General features: G+C 40.8%; 1 protein-coding gene across 9 annotated transcripts in view; it reads right to left on the bottom strand.

Moving 5' to 3' along the window:
* Window positions 1–339: 339 nt before the first annotated feature.
* The window catches only part of OSBPL3 (oxysterol binding protein like 3), a 176,546-nt gene continuing 163,875 nt past the window's right edge, over window positions 340–13,010 (bottom strand). For 6 of the 9 annotated variants that reach the window (XM_082692181.1, XM_082692184.1, XM_082692182.1 and 3 more), the window contains 4 exons: window positions 12,357–12,501; window positions 8,910–9,036; window positions 7,597–7,719; window positions 2,582–4,208 (listed from right to left, as the gene is read on the bottom strand). In XM_082692181.1, the coding sequence (XP_082548307.1) occupies window positions 4,112–4,208; window positions 7,597–7,719; window positions 8,910–9,036; window positions 12,357–12,501 (492 nt within the window). In that variant the 3' untranslated portion in view covers window positions 2,582–4,111. Of the gene's footprint in view, window positions 4,209–7,596; window positions 7,720–8,909; window positions 9,037–12,356; window positions 12,502–13,010 lie in introns of all 9 variants that reach the window. The other 3 variants (XM_082692180.1, XM_082692183.1, XM_082692188.1) reach the window with 2 other exon arrangements.

The following is a 13,010-nucleotide window of genomic DNA, read 5'->3' as shown; positions in this document are numbered from 1 at the left end:
GTTTTGTATCAGTCTCGCTCCTTTAATCACGGACCCATTATTGGGGGACCTTTTAATCTGACAGAGAGAGAGAGAGATGGTGAGAGAGGGAAGCAGGGCGAGTGGGAGAGGGAGAAGCTGTCCTCCTGCTGGGCAGAGAGCTGGATATGGGACTCCATTCCCAGGACCCTGGAATCATGACCCAAGCAGAAGGCAGGTGCCCAAAGACTGAGTCACCCCGGCGCCCCTCTCTATCACTTTAGATAACCAGGCGTATTTCTAGATAACCCTACTTTAGAGTCTTGCTCCCCTTCAGCAGCCACCAATACTCATTAACCTGGAAAAACAAAGACAAAGGTGGCCCTTTTTCCATGTTATTTATTCACCATCAACTAAGCTATATGAGGGGGATAAACAAATTAGCACAAACGTTTTGGGGAGAACGGGGTATATGAGTGGAAGGGTGGGATTTAAGCAGAAAATAATCTTATACACAGCTAGACAGAAGATTTACAGATATTCTTTAAAAAAAAAATAGTATCCTCTGAAGGTAATGGAGGAAGATAAAATCATCATGAATAAAATAAATTTGCAACTTATCATTATGTAACGCACAACAAAGGTCTCAGAAAATGGTTTGGATTTTGTCATGATTTACAGATATTCCTGTGATAAATATTTCCAACACAGAAAAATAAAGACTAACAGCAAGTAACAGATTTATACAATGCAGAGGGAAGTTTAACGCATGAAAATAGCTATCATCTGGTAGCAAAAATAGATTTATGCCCATGTTAATATCAAAATTAAAGACATTCAAATAAATTATGCTAATACATTGGAACTATTACTCCTAACATCATAAGAACAACAACTTTATTGCTCATACTCACAACTAAAAGGTCGGAGAAAATTCTATGATAGCTTGAGTGCATAATATAACTCACTGAATATGTAGTAGGCCTACAGCAAGGTTCAATTGCCAAATAAAAACTTAATTTTTCTTTCAGGGTGGAGACTGCTTATAGCAGAACAAGACCACTCATCGTAAATCTGGAAAATAACAGATGAGGGACAAGCATGTGATTTACTGGAAGTAATTAAAAGGAGAATATAAGAAAAGCAGCAGCTCAAATGAAGTAAACATGAAGAGGTTTTTTTTGTTTTGTTTTGTTGTTTTTTTTTTTTTTAGCTTGTGTATTTTTCTCTTCCAGAGAGTCCCATGGGAAGCACACAAAGACTGTGGGCTGTTGGGGCACTCTAGCGACTTGATGGAGAACTGGACTGTTATCCTAAAGTGAACTCGGCTGTTCAGTTAGTCCCGGAACCAGACTGACTTCTTGGGGGGTGAAGGGCCGGGAGAGCCTCAGTGGGATTCTGATGATTACATTTGACTCAGGGTAATACCGGCCTCTGCTCTGGGGCCTGCAGCCGAAGGGATCTGCTGTCAGGCCACACCGGAGGCTGCTGGACTCTTCCAGAAGGATCTCCTGCAGCTTGGGGTAATCGATAGTGGCCACAGGCACATCCGAAGTACAAGGTAGTCAACTGCCCAGAATTCCATTTTCAAGAATACATATGTAATTCACCATCAATTTGGGATAGAATAATCAGGAAGAATATGGAGGTTAAAGCATGTATCTCAGATGGCACGGTGATCACAATTATTGGATTGGGATTTTCAAAGTTCAGAAAGCTGAATTCTACCCTCATTCTTCCCAAAGAACAACACGTTTCTCTTTTCTTTGCCTTAAAAATAGCAAAAGCCCTTGAGCTACAGATGAGATGGGGAGGTGCTATGGAGAAAAGGGACTGAAGGAGAAAAGAAACCATTTCCCCTTCAAGGTAGTTTTAAGACTATAATAACAGGATGCATCACTAAGCTATTTAAATTTTAGAAACGCCCTTTATAGGGCTGGTACTACTGACCAGTAGCTTTTTATGAGACTGACACGCTACCTGTTGCGCTAACGAGGCACCTGACCAGTAGCTTTTTAAATTTGCATATGGTTCCATATCCTATTATAATTTATCTCCACTTGCATCTCAAATAAGATGACTACCAAGGTGGTATTTATGCTTATGATTCCAAAATAAAGCACAAGATCAATTGAAATAGCGGTAGAATTAAAACATTTCCAGATACTGTATGACAAAGCTTCAGCCATTCAGGCTGCCTGTCTTGCTTTTCTTGTGGTGGGTTTTTGTTTTGTTTTGGTCTTTTTTGAGCCAGCTTCTGGAGGAGGCCTATTTAGTAGTCAGTATTGCTCAAAGTCTGCAATTTCCTTCATAATGTGAAAACTAGATTTGGTTTTCCCTTGAGTCTCCTTAAATCTACAGAATGCTTCTTCCTGTGTGTGAGGAGAATTCGGATACATGCTTGAAAAGAAAAGAACAAAGCACATATGCCGAAGAATTGGACTGTGTCATCTAAACTGCTTAGAAATGGAAATGATATTCACATTGTATTCATCTTGATTTCCTGATATGGAAGGAACGAATGTAATATTTAATGAGCCATTTATTGTTTTTAAATGCTAATCACTTGCAGAGTCCAAAAGGCTACTGACCCACTTTAAATAACTCCATTTTGAAAATGCAATGCTGTCCAACTACTTGTTTATTTGGTGTGACACTGGAAAAAATAATGCATTCTTTTTTTCCCATCACTTATTCTACTTTTCGTTCACAGAATTCTACACGCTCTGAAATTATTTAATTATCTGTAAGCGTTTTCTGGAGAAATCTTTTTACTACACCATTATACTTGATATTCCATAGGATTGTCATGGACATTAGACTAAAAGGCTTAAAAATTAGGCTTTGGTTTTAATGTAATCTGGGCAGAAGTTGGCTTTGCTTTGATAACACACTTCAACTACTGCACAAATTGTATTATTGTACATCAAAGTAACATATTTAAAAAGACAAAGTTTCCCCTTTTAGTAGTTGTAATCTGTATTATTCAAGACTGCTGCAAAACTCACAGAAGAGTAAAATGAGTAAGAGGAAAGTGTAGGAAAGAGGTAAGACAAAGCTTTATCAGAACACAACACAAAGAAGAACATCAATTCTCTACATTTGTCTATAAGGCAGATGGTCAAACTTTTTATACAAGATCTAAAATATGGTGTTATTAAGAGGTAGAAAATATCAAAACAGTATATAAGAAAAACGCATTATTTAAAATAATCCATTATTTTGCTAAACTTTTAGAAAGTCAAACTGTTGTGTGGAATGCACTGTATGTTTTAGGCTAAACTGGAACATCCCATACTCCACAGAGCTATGGTAAAGGGTGAGGAACCCAGGGGTGGGGGTGGGAAGCAGAAAATAGTTTAACTTGTCAAGAGTTCAGTTCTCACTAAGGAGAAATTTCCTACCATGTCTCTGGGATGCCACTATAGCATTTAATTAATGGGAATGTCTCAGATTGATGACAATTTCTCTGCATAACAGGGTACAATTTTGCACAGAAGGCGATACACCTCTAGGGAGGGATGAGCTCAAATGCTTCCTCCTCTTCAGGAAGGCGCCGTATCTGCTCGATATTAAAAACATACATTCCACTACTCTTGTACCATCCTGCCAACCACCAAAATGCAAATGCAAATATTCTTCAGACTCCAGCACCAGCAAAATTGTTTCCTACCAGCCATTCCAGAGCCACTGGAGCCAAAAAGAGATCCGAGTTACCAAATTAAACTCGGGTAGCTTATGCATGAGTGAGTAACCTTGGGTATTCATATTTCTTAATGCACCTGGATAAATTTTTGTCTCCAACACAATTTTATAAGGCATAAATTTAATTTGAATTTTCCTAACCTTTGGAAAATTAGTGTTAAAGCTTCTTTTTTAACCCACACATTAACATTCAATCTTGCATTTTTATTAAATAGTTTATATATAAAATGAAATATCAAGGTGTTCTACATTCATATAAACAATTGTGATAACATTTGAAATTGTAAAGAAACCTACTAAAGAAAAGACATACTTTACTACTTACAATGCTAAGCTAAGCACAAGTGATCATTCTAGATAATTTCTTCTAAATACATAGACACAGGTTTGTGGCTTCAGAAAGCAAATGCAGGATAAGTATAGGGATGTATCATTCTTCTTTCCTTTTTCACCATAAGACAGGATGGTCCAGTTTGGAAAAGCCGAGATCTTTTCTAAGTTCCAAATAGGTGCCATTGCTCACCCAGGAGTCATCACTGGATTTCCTGTGAAGGTAAAAGAATTTCTTGAAGGCTATAGAAAATATTGTCATATTCTCTCTTTCTCTTTCCCTCTCCCCATCTCCCCCTCTGCATCTCCTCCCTATACCCCCCCCCCCCAGGGGCCTGGCTGTCATTCTCATGGGCACACAATATCCCTGACAGTCTCCTTTGGGGACCGTGAGGGACCAGGAAGCTTGGAAACCATTTTGTTACTCCTGACTTGCATTTCTCAAACTTACAGGCTATGACAAATGGTGCTTCTGAGAGAAACGTGGATAAGGGAAGAGCTGTCGTGTGTAAAACACGGCTGGGATGACGGCCACCATGTTGGGTGTGACTATATAAAAGCTAGGAATCAGCTGGGTTGTTCACAGCAAGTTCTAAGTTGACATTAAAAACAAAAGGAATTGGAAGACATAAGAGTCAGGAGAGCACAGCCTTGGTTCACTATTATTTGACTAGACAATATATTAAATAGATAAAAATTCCTAAGGTCCAAAGGGGTGGATAGCTAAAAGTCTTCTTTCTATTCCCATTTCCTAGACTCCTAGTCCTTTTTCTTCAGAGGCAACACTCTTATAAGCTTCATTCTTTCAGAGAGATTTCACGCATGTCTGAGCATGCATGCATACCCGTGCACACTCCACGCCTCCCATTTTTTACACAAAGACAGCCCTGTATGGCGTCCCACCCCTTGAGACTTTGACAGAACGATATCTACTGGAGATCATTTTCCATTGTCACAATAAGGTCAGCAAGCTATAGCCCAAGGGCCACATCCTGCCTTCTGCCTATCTTTGTATTATTGGTTTTTTAAAATTGAAGTAGAATTAACACACAATGTTTTATTAGTTTTAGGTATACAACACATTGAGTCAACAATTCTATACATGTCCTTTTATCAGTGGTCACCACTGGACATCTGCCACCATACATTATTACAATATTATTGACTATATTGCTTGTGCTGTTTTTCATCTCTGTGACTTATTTATACTTAGATCCCCTTTAATCTTAAACCCTTTTTACTGGAACACCACCACACCCATTCACTTAACTATCGTCTATGGCTGCTTTTTATGCTGTGCAGGGGGCTTGGGCAGATACTACTATGACCCTACAGCCTGAAGGGGCACCTGGGTGGCTCAGTCATTAAGCGTCTGCCTTCAGCTCGGGTCACGACCCCAGGGTCTTGGGATGGAGCCCCACATAGGGATGCCTGTTCAGCGGGAAGCCTGCTTCTCCCTCTCACACTCCCCCTGCTTGTGTTCCCTCTCTCTGTCTCTGTCAAATAAAGAGATAAAATCTTAAAGAGGAAAAAAAAGACCTTACAGCCTGCAAAGCTAACAATATTTACCATTTGTCTTTTATAGGAAACATCTGGTGACTCTGGCCATAAGGAATCCTGATTTCTTTTTAAACAGTTGCATGATATTCCATTGTAGAAATGGACCACAATTTAACAGGTAGCTTACTGGTGAGCTTTTAAGAGGTTGTTTAAATCTCTAGCTATCCCAGACATATGTTAATAATAAGAAGGTAGACCTGCAACAATATGTAATTTTGTATGCACATGAGTACAGTCACATTGAAAATTCCTGTAAATGGAACTGCTATGTCAAAGGTTGCATATATTTGTAACTTTGTCTGATATTTCATGTTTTAAGAAGCAAAAGGGGAGAGACTGCCTGTTTTCCTACACTCTTGGGGACATAGATTTTTGTCACACTGGTTTCCCTCTTCTAATAAAGGGATGTGTCTAAACTGAGCCAGTCTGCCTAGCAGACACTTTATTGTGACACAGAGGAGCCCGGCTTGTCCCAACTGTAATTTCCACATGGAATTCCTGCTGACGCTTTCCTTGTTGCCACGTGCCTCTCGGTCACCTCTGTGCTAGGACCACTATGGCTCAGTGTTCTTGCCTCCTCTCCAGCCCCTTATTTGGCACATCTGATACTCTGACACTTTCCCAGACTATCCAGAGGAAAAAGAGCTGTGGCCAGGCGGCTGCAGCTGTGTTCCGTCCTTTCAAGTTCCATTCTAGACGGTGGCCACCACAGCCTAAGTAAGGTTTTGTATTTTACATTTAAATGTTAATTCATTTTCCACAGAGCTCCACAGCCTTTATGAAGTCACTTCTGATGCTTTCACATAGATCGAATCGATGTCTCTCCCTCCCTAGTTCTTGAGACAACTTAGTTACTTCCAAGTTTTAATGATCCTAAAAAACAGGGCAGTGAACATCTTTATAAATGTAGATTTCCCTTGTTTAAAAGGGAAAGAAAAAAGAGAACTAGCCTACTTAAGGGTATTTGTGAATATCTATCAACTGGTCAGTAAGTCAATAGATCAAAATAAAAAAAGAGGTTTGTTTGTTTATTTTCATCTATCCCTTTATCTATCTGTTGTCTTTAAAAGGAGTCTTGTTTTTAAAATATTTAAATGCAACTGATGAATCATTGAACATTACATCAAAAACTAATGATGTACTGTATGCTGGCTAATTGACAATAAACAAAATAATAAAGATAAATGAAATATATAAACAAAGTTCTGAATATTTTGGGATGAAACTCTGGCCAGTTGAATGATTTTCATTTGCTTGTAACCTGAGTTGGTGGAAATGATCAGAAGGCACCTGACAAAATCCACAATGACTCTAAAAACGTAAAAAAGCATTATATTTTGGGGATGAAACGTTACTTGCTGCTCTTTTGCTATTTTGCTATTTTGGAATATACAGTTACTTAATTGCTACTACTGCTGCTGTAAGATTAGTAGCTAACTCCTATTGTCCATTAAAACATAATGACAACAACAACCACAACAAACTAAACAGTAAAACCCAGGCTGCTCTGAAAATAAGACTGGGGTGGAATGGGCAGGGCAAGCCTCTGCTGCATGGACCCGGTTTGTTTATTTTTTTAATGAACAAACAAAAAAGCCCCTATGGCCATACACAGCCCTGGCATGGAGGCAGGAGGGCTAGACCCCAGCCTGGGGCATCTCCCTGGGGCCTTCCGTAGAGCCCCTATGTTCCCCGGGCCCCTGTTTCTTCTCAGGTAATAAGAAAGAGGGGGTGAAGAGCTGATGCTCTCTGATGCCCTTCTAAATCCTGGAGTCTACTTTTAACAAGTCCTTTCATGGCAAGTTACTTTCAAAGGAAGAGTAAGTGTCCCAAATCCAAACTGGAGTGTTTCTGGAACTTCTGCAAATCGAGCATTAGACCACTTGCATGTTCCGTGTTCCAGAGGAGAGGTTTTAGGCCTCTGGAGCAAGAAAGACACCAAGAACGCTCACATTTGGGGAGGGGACACTCTTGTCCTCTTTCCTCCTATAGAAGCCTCCAGGGTCACCAGTCCCTATGAGCCCCCGTGCTGGGCGTGCACACCTGAAAAACCGCGGCTGGTGCTCCACGCAGTTTTCTTCTAAGACCCGCCGCCTTTCTCTCTGCAGCTGTTCGATCCTCTGCTTTTGTATTTCAGCTTCTTCTATGTTCCCTTCCTCCAGGAACCTGGGGCAGGAAGGGGGGAAACACGCAGGTTCCAGGATAACACCGTCATCATGACTACTAGAATGATGGGTCTAGAACTGGAGATTCCCTACCTGTAAGATCCCTCTCCAAGCCTAAAAGCAGTATTTTGCAGTAGTTAGGGAAGAAACTCTTTGTGGAATTGGTGAAACATACAAGGTTCAAAAAATTGTATCTCTAAGAAGGAATCTGTCGCTTTCATCCCCATCCCTCATCCCACCTGCTTCCTCACCACGCCCTTCCGTGGGAGCCTTGGAGCCCATCAGACTGTTGAATCTCTGCTAGCTGGTAGGTTATGAATTCATAGGTCAACATGTTTTTAAAAATATGCCTTTCTTTCAGGGACACTGAGCACCTATTCATATGTTTGAGAGCTGCATTTCCTGTTTTGTGAACGGTTCATTTTCCGATGTCCATTTTTTTAATGAGTTCATCTTGATTTCTGGAACCAATTCACTAAATGAATTGTAAATACACATTTCTGTTTGTCATTTAACTATTTAATTCTTGGTATGTATATATATGTATATACACATATATAAAAATATATAAAATATTAAACATATATACATATGTGTGTATATGTACGTATATACTTATGTGTGTGTGTGTATATATATATATACACACACTTTTTTTTTTTTTTTTTTTTTACTTTGCCACGAAGAAGGATTTTTTTCCTAAAATAAAGTCAAATATATAATTTTTTTTTCCTTTCTGGGTCTTGAGTCTTAAATAGGCCCAAGGACAGAGAATAGTTTCCATTTTACAGATTAAGAAACTGAGACTAAGAAGGTTTACACAGCATATTGCCAGCAAACACAGGATCAGAAGTTAGATTTTTATGTGCCAAAATAAGTGAAATCTGAGGGGTAAGGGAGCTGGGTGCTTCTCACTCTTCCAGATATACAGTAAGTTCTGTCTTGTGTGCAATAGAACTCTTAAAAATTAACACATGTTTGGAGATTTCAATCAATTGAAATAAGGTGCTACTGAGCAATGACCTGGGTCCCTTCCTTTCATGACCTGAGTGCTTCAAGGCCCCCTGGGCCTCGACTCCTGATGACATTTGTCTCTCTTGGGCGCCTCTGGTGGGGTGGGAGTTGTTAGTAAGACTTTTCCCAACGAGTTTTACATCTCTGGGGATACAGATCTTTTTACAAAGTGCTTACCTTTGGTCTGGTCTAAATCGAGTGTCCGTAGGTGGTAATAAAGACTTTGACAATGGATCCATTTCATTTAATTCCAGGGCAAACTGTGTGAAGCCATAATATTGCTCGTAGCCTTTTGGCATGGGATCTAAAAGAAAAAGAAATCATTCATCTCTAAGTTGCCTTTCATCTACATTACATCTTAATTCCTGCCTCTTTTTCATCCCAGACCAGCTATAATTTTTCTCTCTCAGCTCTAAATCCTGGCTAACAAACTGGTGGTGAATGTTCCTCTATAAATCTTTTTCTCTAGAAGTTTTCTTCTACCTACAAGGATAAGACCTCTTTTGTGTGGTCATATAGGGAATTTATGTAACGCCATGAAGTTTTTACACTGTGTAAGCTATAAAAATAATTTTACAAAAATAAACATGTTAAAAAGAACTCTGGGTCCGTTTTTTCCTGACTAACAAGACTCTGATTCTGGAGAATCCATTTTTCATTTAAGAGATGTCAAATCCTCCTGGAACTCTGGCTAGCTCCTAGAATAGTGTTGAAGCCCTAGCAAGCGGTCAAGGTTATTCTTTTCTTACATGCCTGACCTTTTTTCTACCAACTCTTTCCCTCTAAATCTTACACATTTAAATTTAAATCTAGTTCAGCAAAAGCCAGGAATAAACATGGGATTACACCAGCAGAAATGCTGCCTGAGGTGAAGGGCACAGAGAATATGGGACCAAAGGAAGTAAGGCTGCTGGCTGGCTGGCATTCTACAGGATGGGACCCTCGCACTCTCCAGCCACAAATGTGTGTTATCATTCAAGCAAAGGGAAGAACACGCAAAGGTGATTCAGAGAACCTCTCGGCTGCCCTTCCCACCACAGGTCCAGACTACACAGGCCCAGCGGGGAAAGGCAGCCTCCACCTTTCAAAGGGCAGGGCTACCGCAGAAGTTCTGACCTGCCTTGCTGCCACCACCCAGAGCCTTGGGGGCCTTGGGAGCAGAGCCACTGCCCCCATGCATCCAGAGGGTGGGGCATCAAGCCAAAAAGTATCATCTGCTGTCTTAGTATCTAATGGCATTTTTCTTCCTGGGTTTGGGACTTACCCGGTAGCCATCGCCCCTTTCTTCTTTCCTCTCTCTCCTTTTTGGAATGGGAATGTCTATCCTATGGGTGTCCTGTCAGTATATGGAAGCACATTTTTGTTTCATGGGTTCAGAGCTGGAGAGGCTGGAGAATTAGACCTCAAGTCTCACCTGTACCTGATTTAGATAATATCTAGTTAAGAATTTGGATTTTAGACTTTTAGAGTTGATGCTGGAATGAGTTGAGATTTGGGGGGCTGTTAAGATGGAATATTTGACATGTAAGAAAGGTGAGGTTTGGGGGGGCCCAGGGGCAGTGTCATGGGCTGAACGTTTGTATCCTTTCAAAATTCTTATGTTGAAGCCCTACCCCTTCGTATGGCTATATTTGGAGAAGGAGCCTAAGAAAGTAATTAAGGTTAAATAAGGTCCAAAGGGTATAGTCCTGATCAGGCGGCCATCTGCAAGCCAAGAAGAAGCTCTCACCACAACCCAAATTTGCTAGCACCTTGATCTCTGATTTCCCAGATTCTAGAACTGCAAGAAAACACATTTCTGTTGTTTAAACCACCTGATCTGTGGTATTCATTATAGCAAGTGTATATCCAAGTGTATTGCCCTAACTTAAATCCCAGCTAAAAATCAAGCTAAAAATACCAAGTTTATATACTGGGTAAATCAAATGTAGGCTAATAAAGTCCACTTCTAGTCTTAGCAGGAGTTGCTCTCACATACAAATACAAAAGCTTTCCAAGCACTGTTCTGCAAACCCAGTTTTTCAAGCCTTGGGAGTCCTTTCTGTCTAATTTTAAGTCTAATGTCCTATGCATCCTAGTCATGAAAATAGTAGTAAAGCTTCCTACTGTGCCTTCACAAATCCAGCCCAACCACCAGAGTCAAGACAGTGGTTCTTCTTGAAGATGGGCCAGAGATGCTCATGGTCAAGGCACAAACACAAAGTCAGTGAGCAACCACAGCAAGCGTACAGCCCACACCCACCACGTGCTCAGCCCAGCCGCTGCTTTAACATCCCAGAGAGGAAGGTTGTTCTCATCTCCGAAACATACTTTAAGCAAAGGACAGTGAGTGCCTCTCTGAACTTCTAAAGCTAGGAAGGTGGCCGCTAGTGCCAATTCGTGCCAGCTTCATGGCTACCTCTGTGACAGTGGATGCTATATATGGCTGCCATCCAGGGAAAATGACACTGTTGGTTGCTTACCCTACAGTTATTTCCCTTTCTTACTTGCTAATGGGAAACTGATCTGTTCGTGTGGCACTATGTTCTGCCTAGGGGGTGAATCTAAGCCCATCTGAATCTTTTCTGCCTTCCCAGTTGCCCTTGACTGGATGTATTTGGACCCACTTGAGGCTGACAAAACTTAGTGACTCCTTTGCTGGGGAATCCCAGTAAAAGTTTCCTGAAAACTGAAAGGCTAACAAGAGAAGATAGCTCTTTTATTCTGGCTTCTCTCCTGCTTAGTGACCTGTCACATGGGGATATGATATGGAATCATGATAAATATTTTACACCCATGAGGGGACACATCACTACCATAATGGGAGCAGAGGAATGTGTCGTCAGTGGTCTGTGCTTTTGACACAGGGAAGTTGTCTGTATAACCACTGTGGGGCCATCCAATCCCTTACTTGTTAAGTAATAGCACACCTCCTAATGGTTCAAGTTACTCTTAGAATGTTTTTTTTTTGTTTTGTTTTACTTTGATCAGCCTAAAGCATACAACTGTTGGTATCTCAGAACAATAGTTTATAATATGGTCAACACTTGGAAATATACCTATCAGATTAGAAGATGGACAAAAGTTTTAAAATGTTTGAGGGGACATGTTGTGAAGGTTTGGCTTCCCTAGCCCTCCCCACAGCTACTTCAAGGGCTCAGTATTTTCTAGAATTACAGGAGAGATCAGCGGTGGTAATGGTAATGGGTGAATCTGGGAGGCCCCTAACTTTTATAGAAGCCCCAGGTCACTCTTGTCTAGCAACTGCTTTTTCTTTACTCATTCTTACTCTATGATGACCTCTTGTACTTCACTGACATTCCTTCTCAGTGCCCAGGATAGGCACGAGAGTGATGTGCGTAGCCTGGAAGACTTCCTCTGAGAAAGTGACCATGGATTAACAATGGCTTTGTTCTGGGATTAAGAACCAGGACCTAGCAGGCCAACTGAGGTGTTGTTGGTAAGCACGAGGATGAGGTTGAGAAAGGACTGGGGAGTGAATGAAGGGCTGGTTGCTTGAACAGCATTTAAGCAGGTACAGGCTGGAGACTTGGGACGGTGGACATGGAGTCCGCCTGTCTGCAGCAACTCTGGCCGTGCCTCCCCACCAACCCGTGCCTGAGACTGATTAGCCGGGGCACTGACTTGCTCTCCAGACACACGTGGATGAGGATGATCCCCCACAGTAGATGCTTTCATGCCATTTCCCAAACAGCCGATGCACCACTTTTCCGTCCTTGTCAAATACTGTGCCTTCAATTTCACGGGCGTTAGTGCTCCAGTATTTTGCCTAGGATTCCAATGAGAGTTATTTATTTAATACTTTGGAGTCAACTAATGTCAGATACTAAGAGAAAAAAAAAAAAGTCCAGAGAAAAAAAAGCATAGGACTGACTCTACATTGCATATAATTTGCTAGCTCTGGGTTCTGCTTTTTAAAAAAATCATACTTTTAATTACTTAATAAAAATTAACATCTAACCCTTTATTTATAGTTTGTGACCCAACAGTCGACATTGTGAGAGATACAGGTTTTCTCTTCTTTTGCTACACACAACATCAGAAGGAAAGGCTCAGGGCTCACACATTAGCCAAGCAATATAGTTAGCTCCTAAGCCCGCTTGTCTGGAGAAGCTGTTCCGTGGACGTCACCATGGCTCTATTACAATTTAAGACAAAATTAACTCATATATATTCTTTCTCAACAGGAACTGGACAGTCTTTTGCAAACCAACAAAGGGGGTTCCTTTGTAAAGCAACCCATTTTCTGTTTCTACGACATTTCTCCCCCAAACTAGA

Source organism: Mustela nivalis (genome assembly GCF_964662115.1).
Source record: "Mustela nivalis genome assembly, chromosome: 12".
NCBI classification, from domain to species: domain Eukaryota; kingdom Metazoa; phylum Chordata; class Mammalia; order Carnivora; family Mustelidae; genus Mustela; species Mustela nivalis.
Note: the sequence above shows the minus strand (reverse complement) of the source record. Positions and strands in the feature narration are given on the sequence as shown.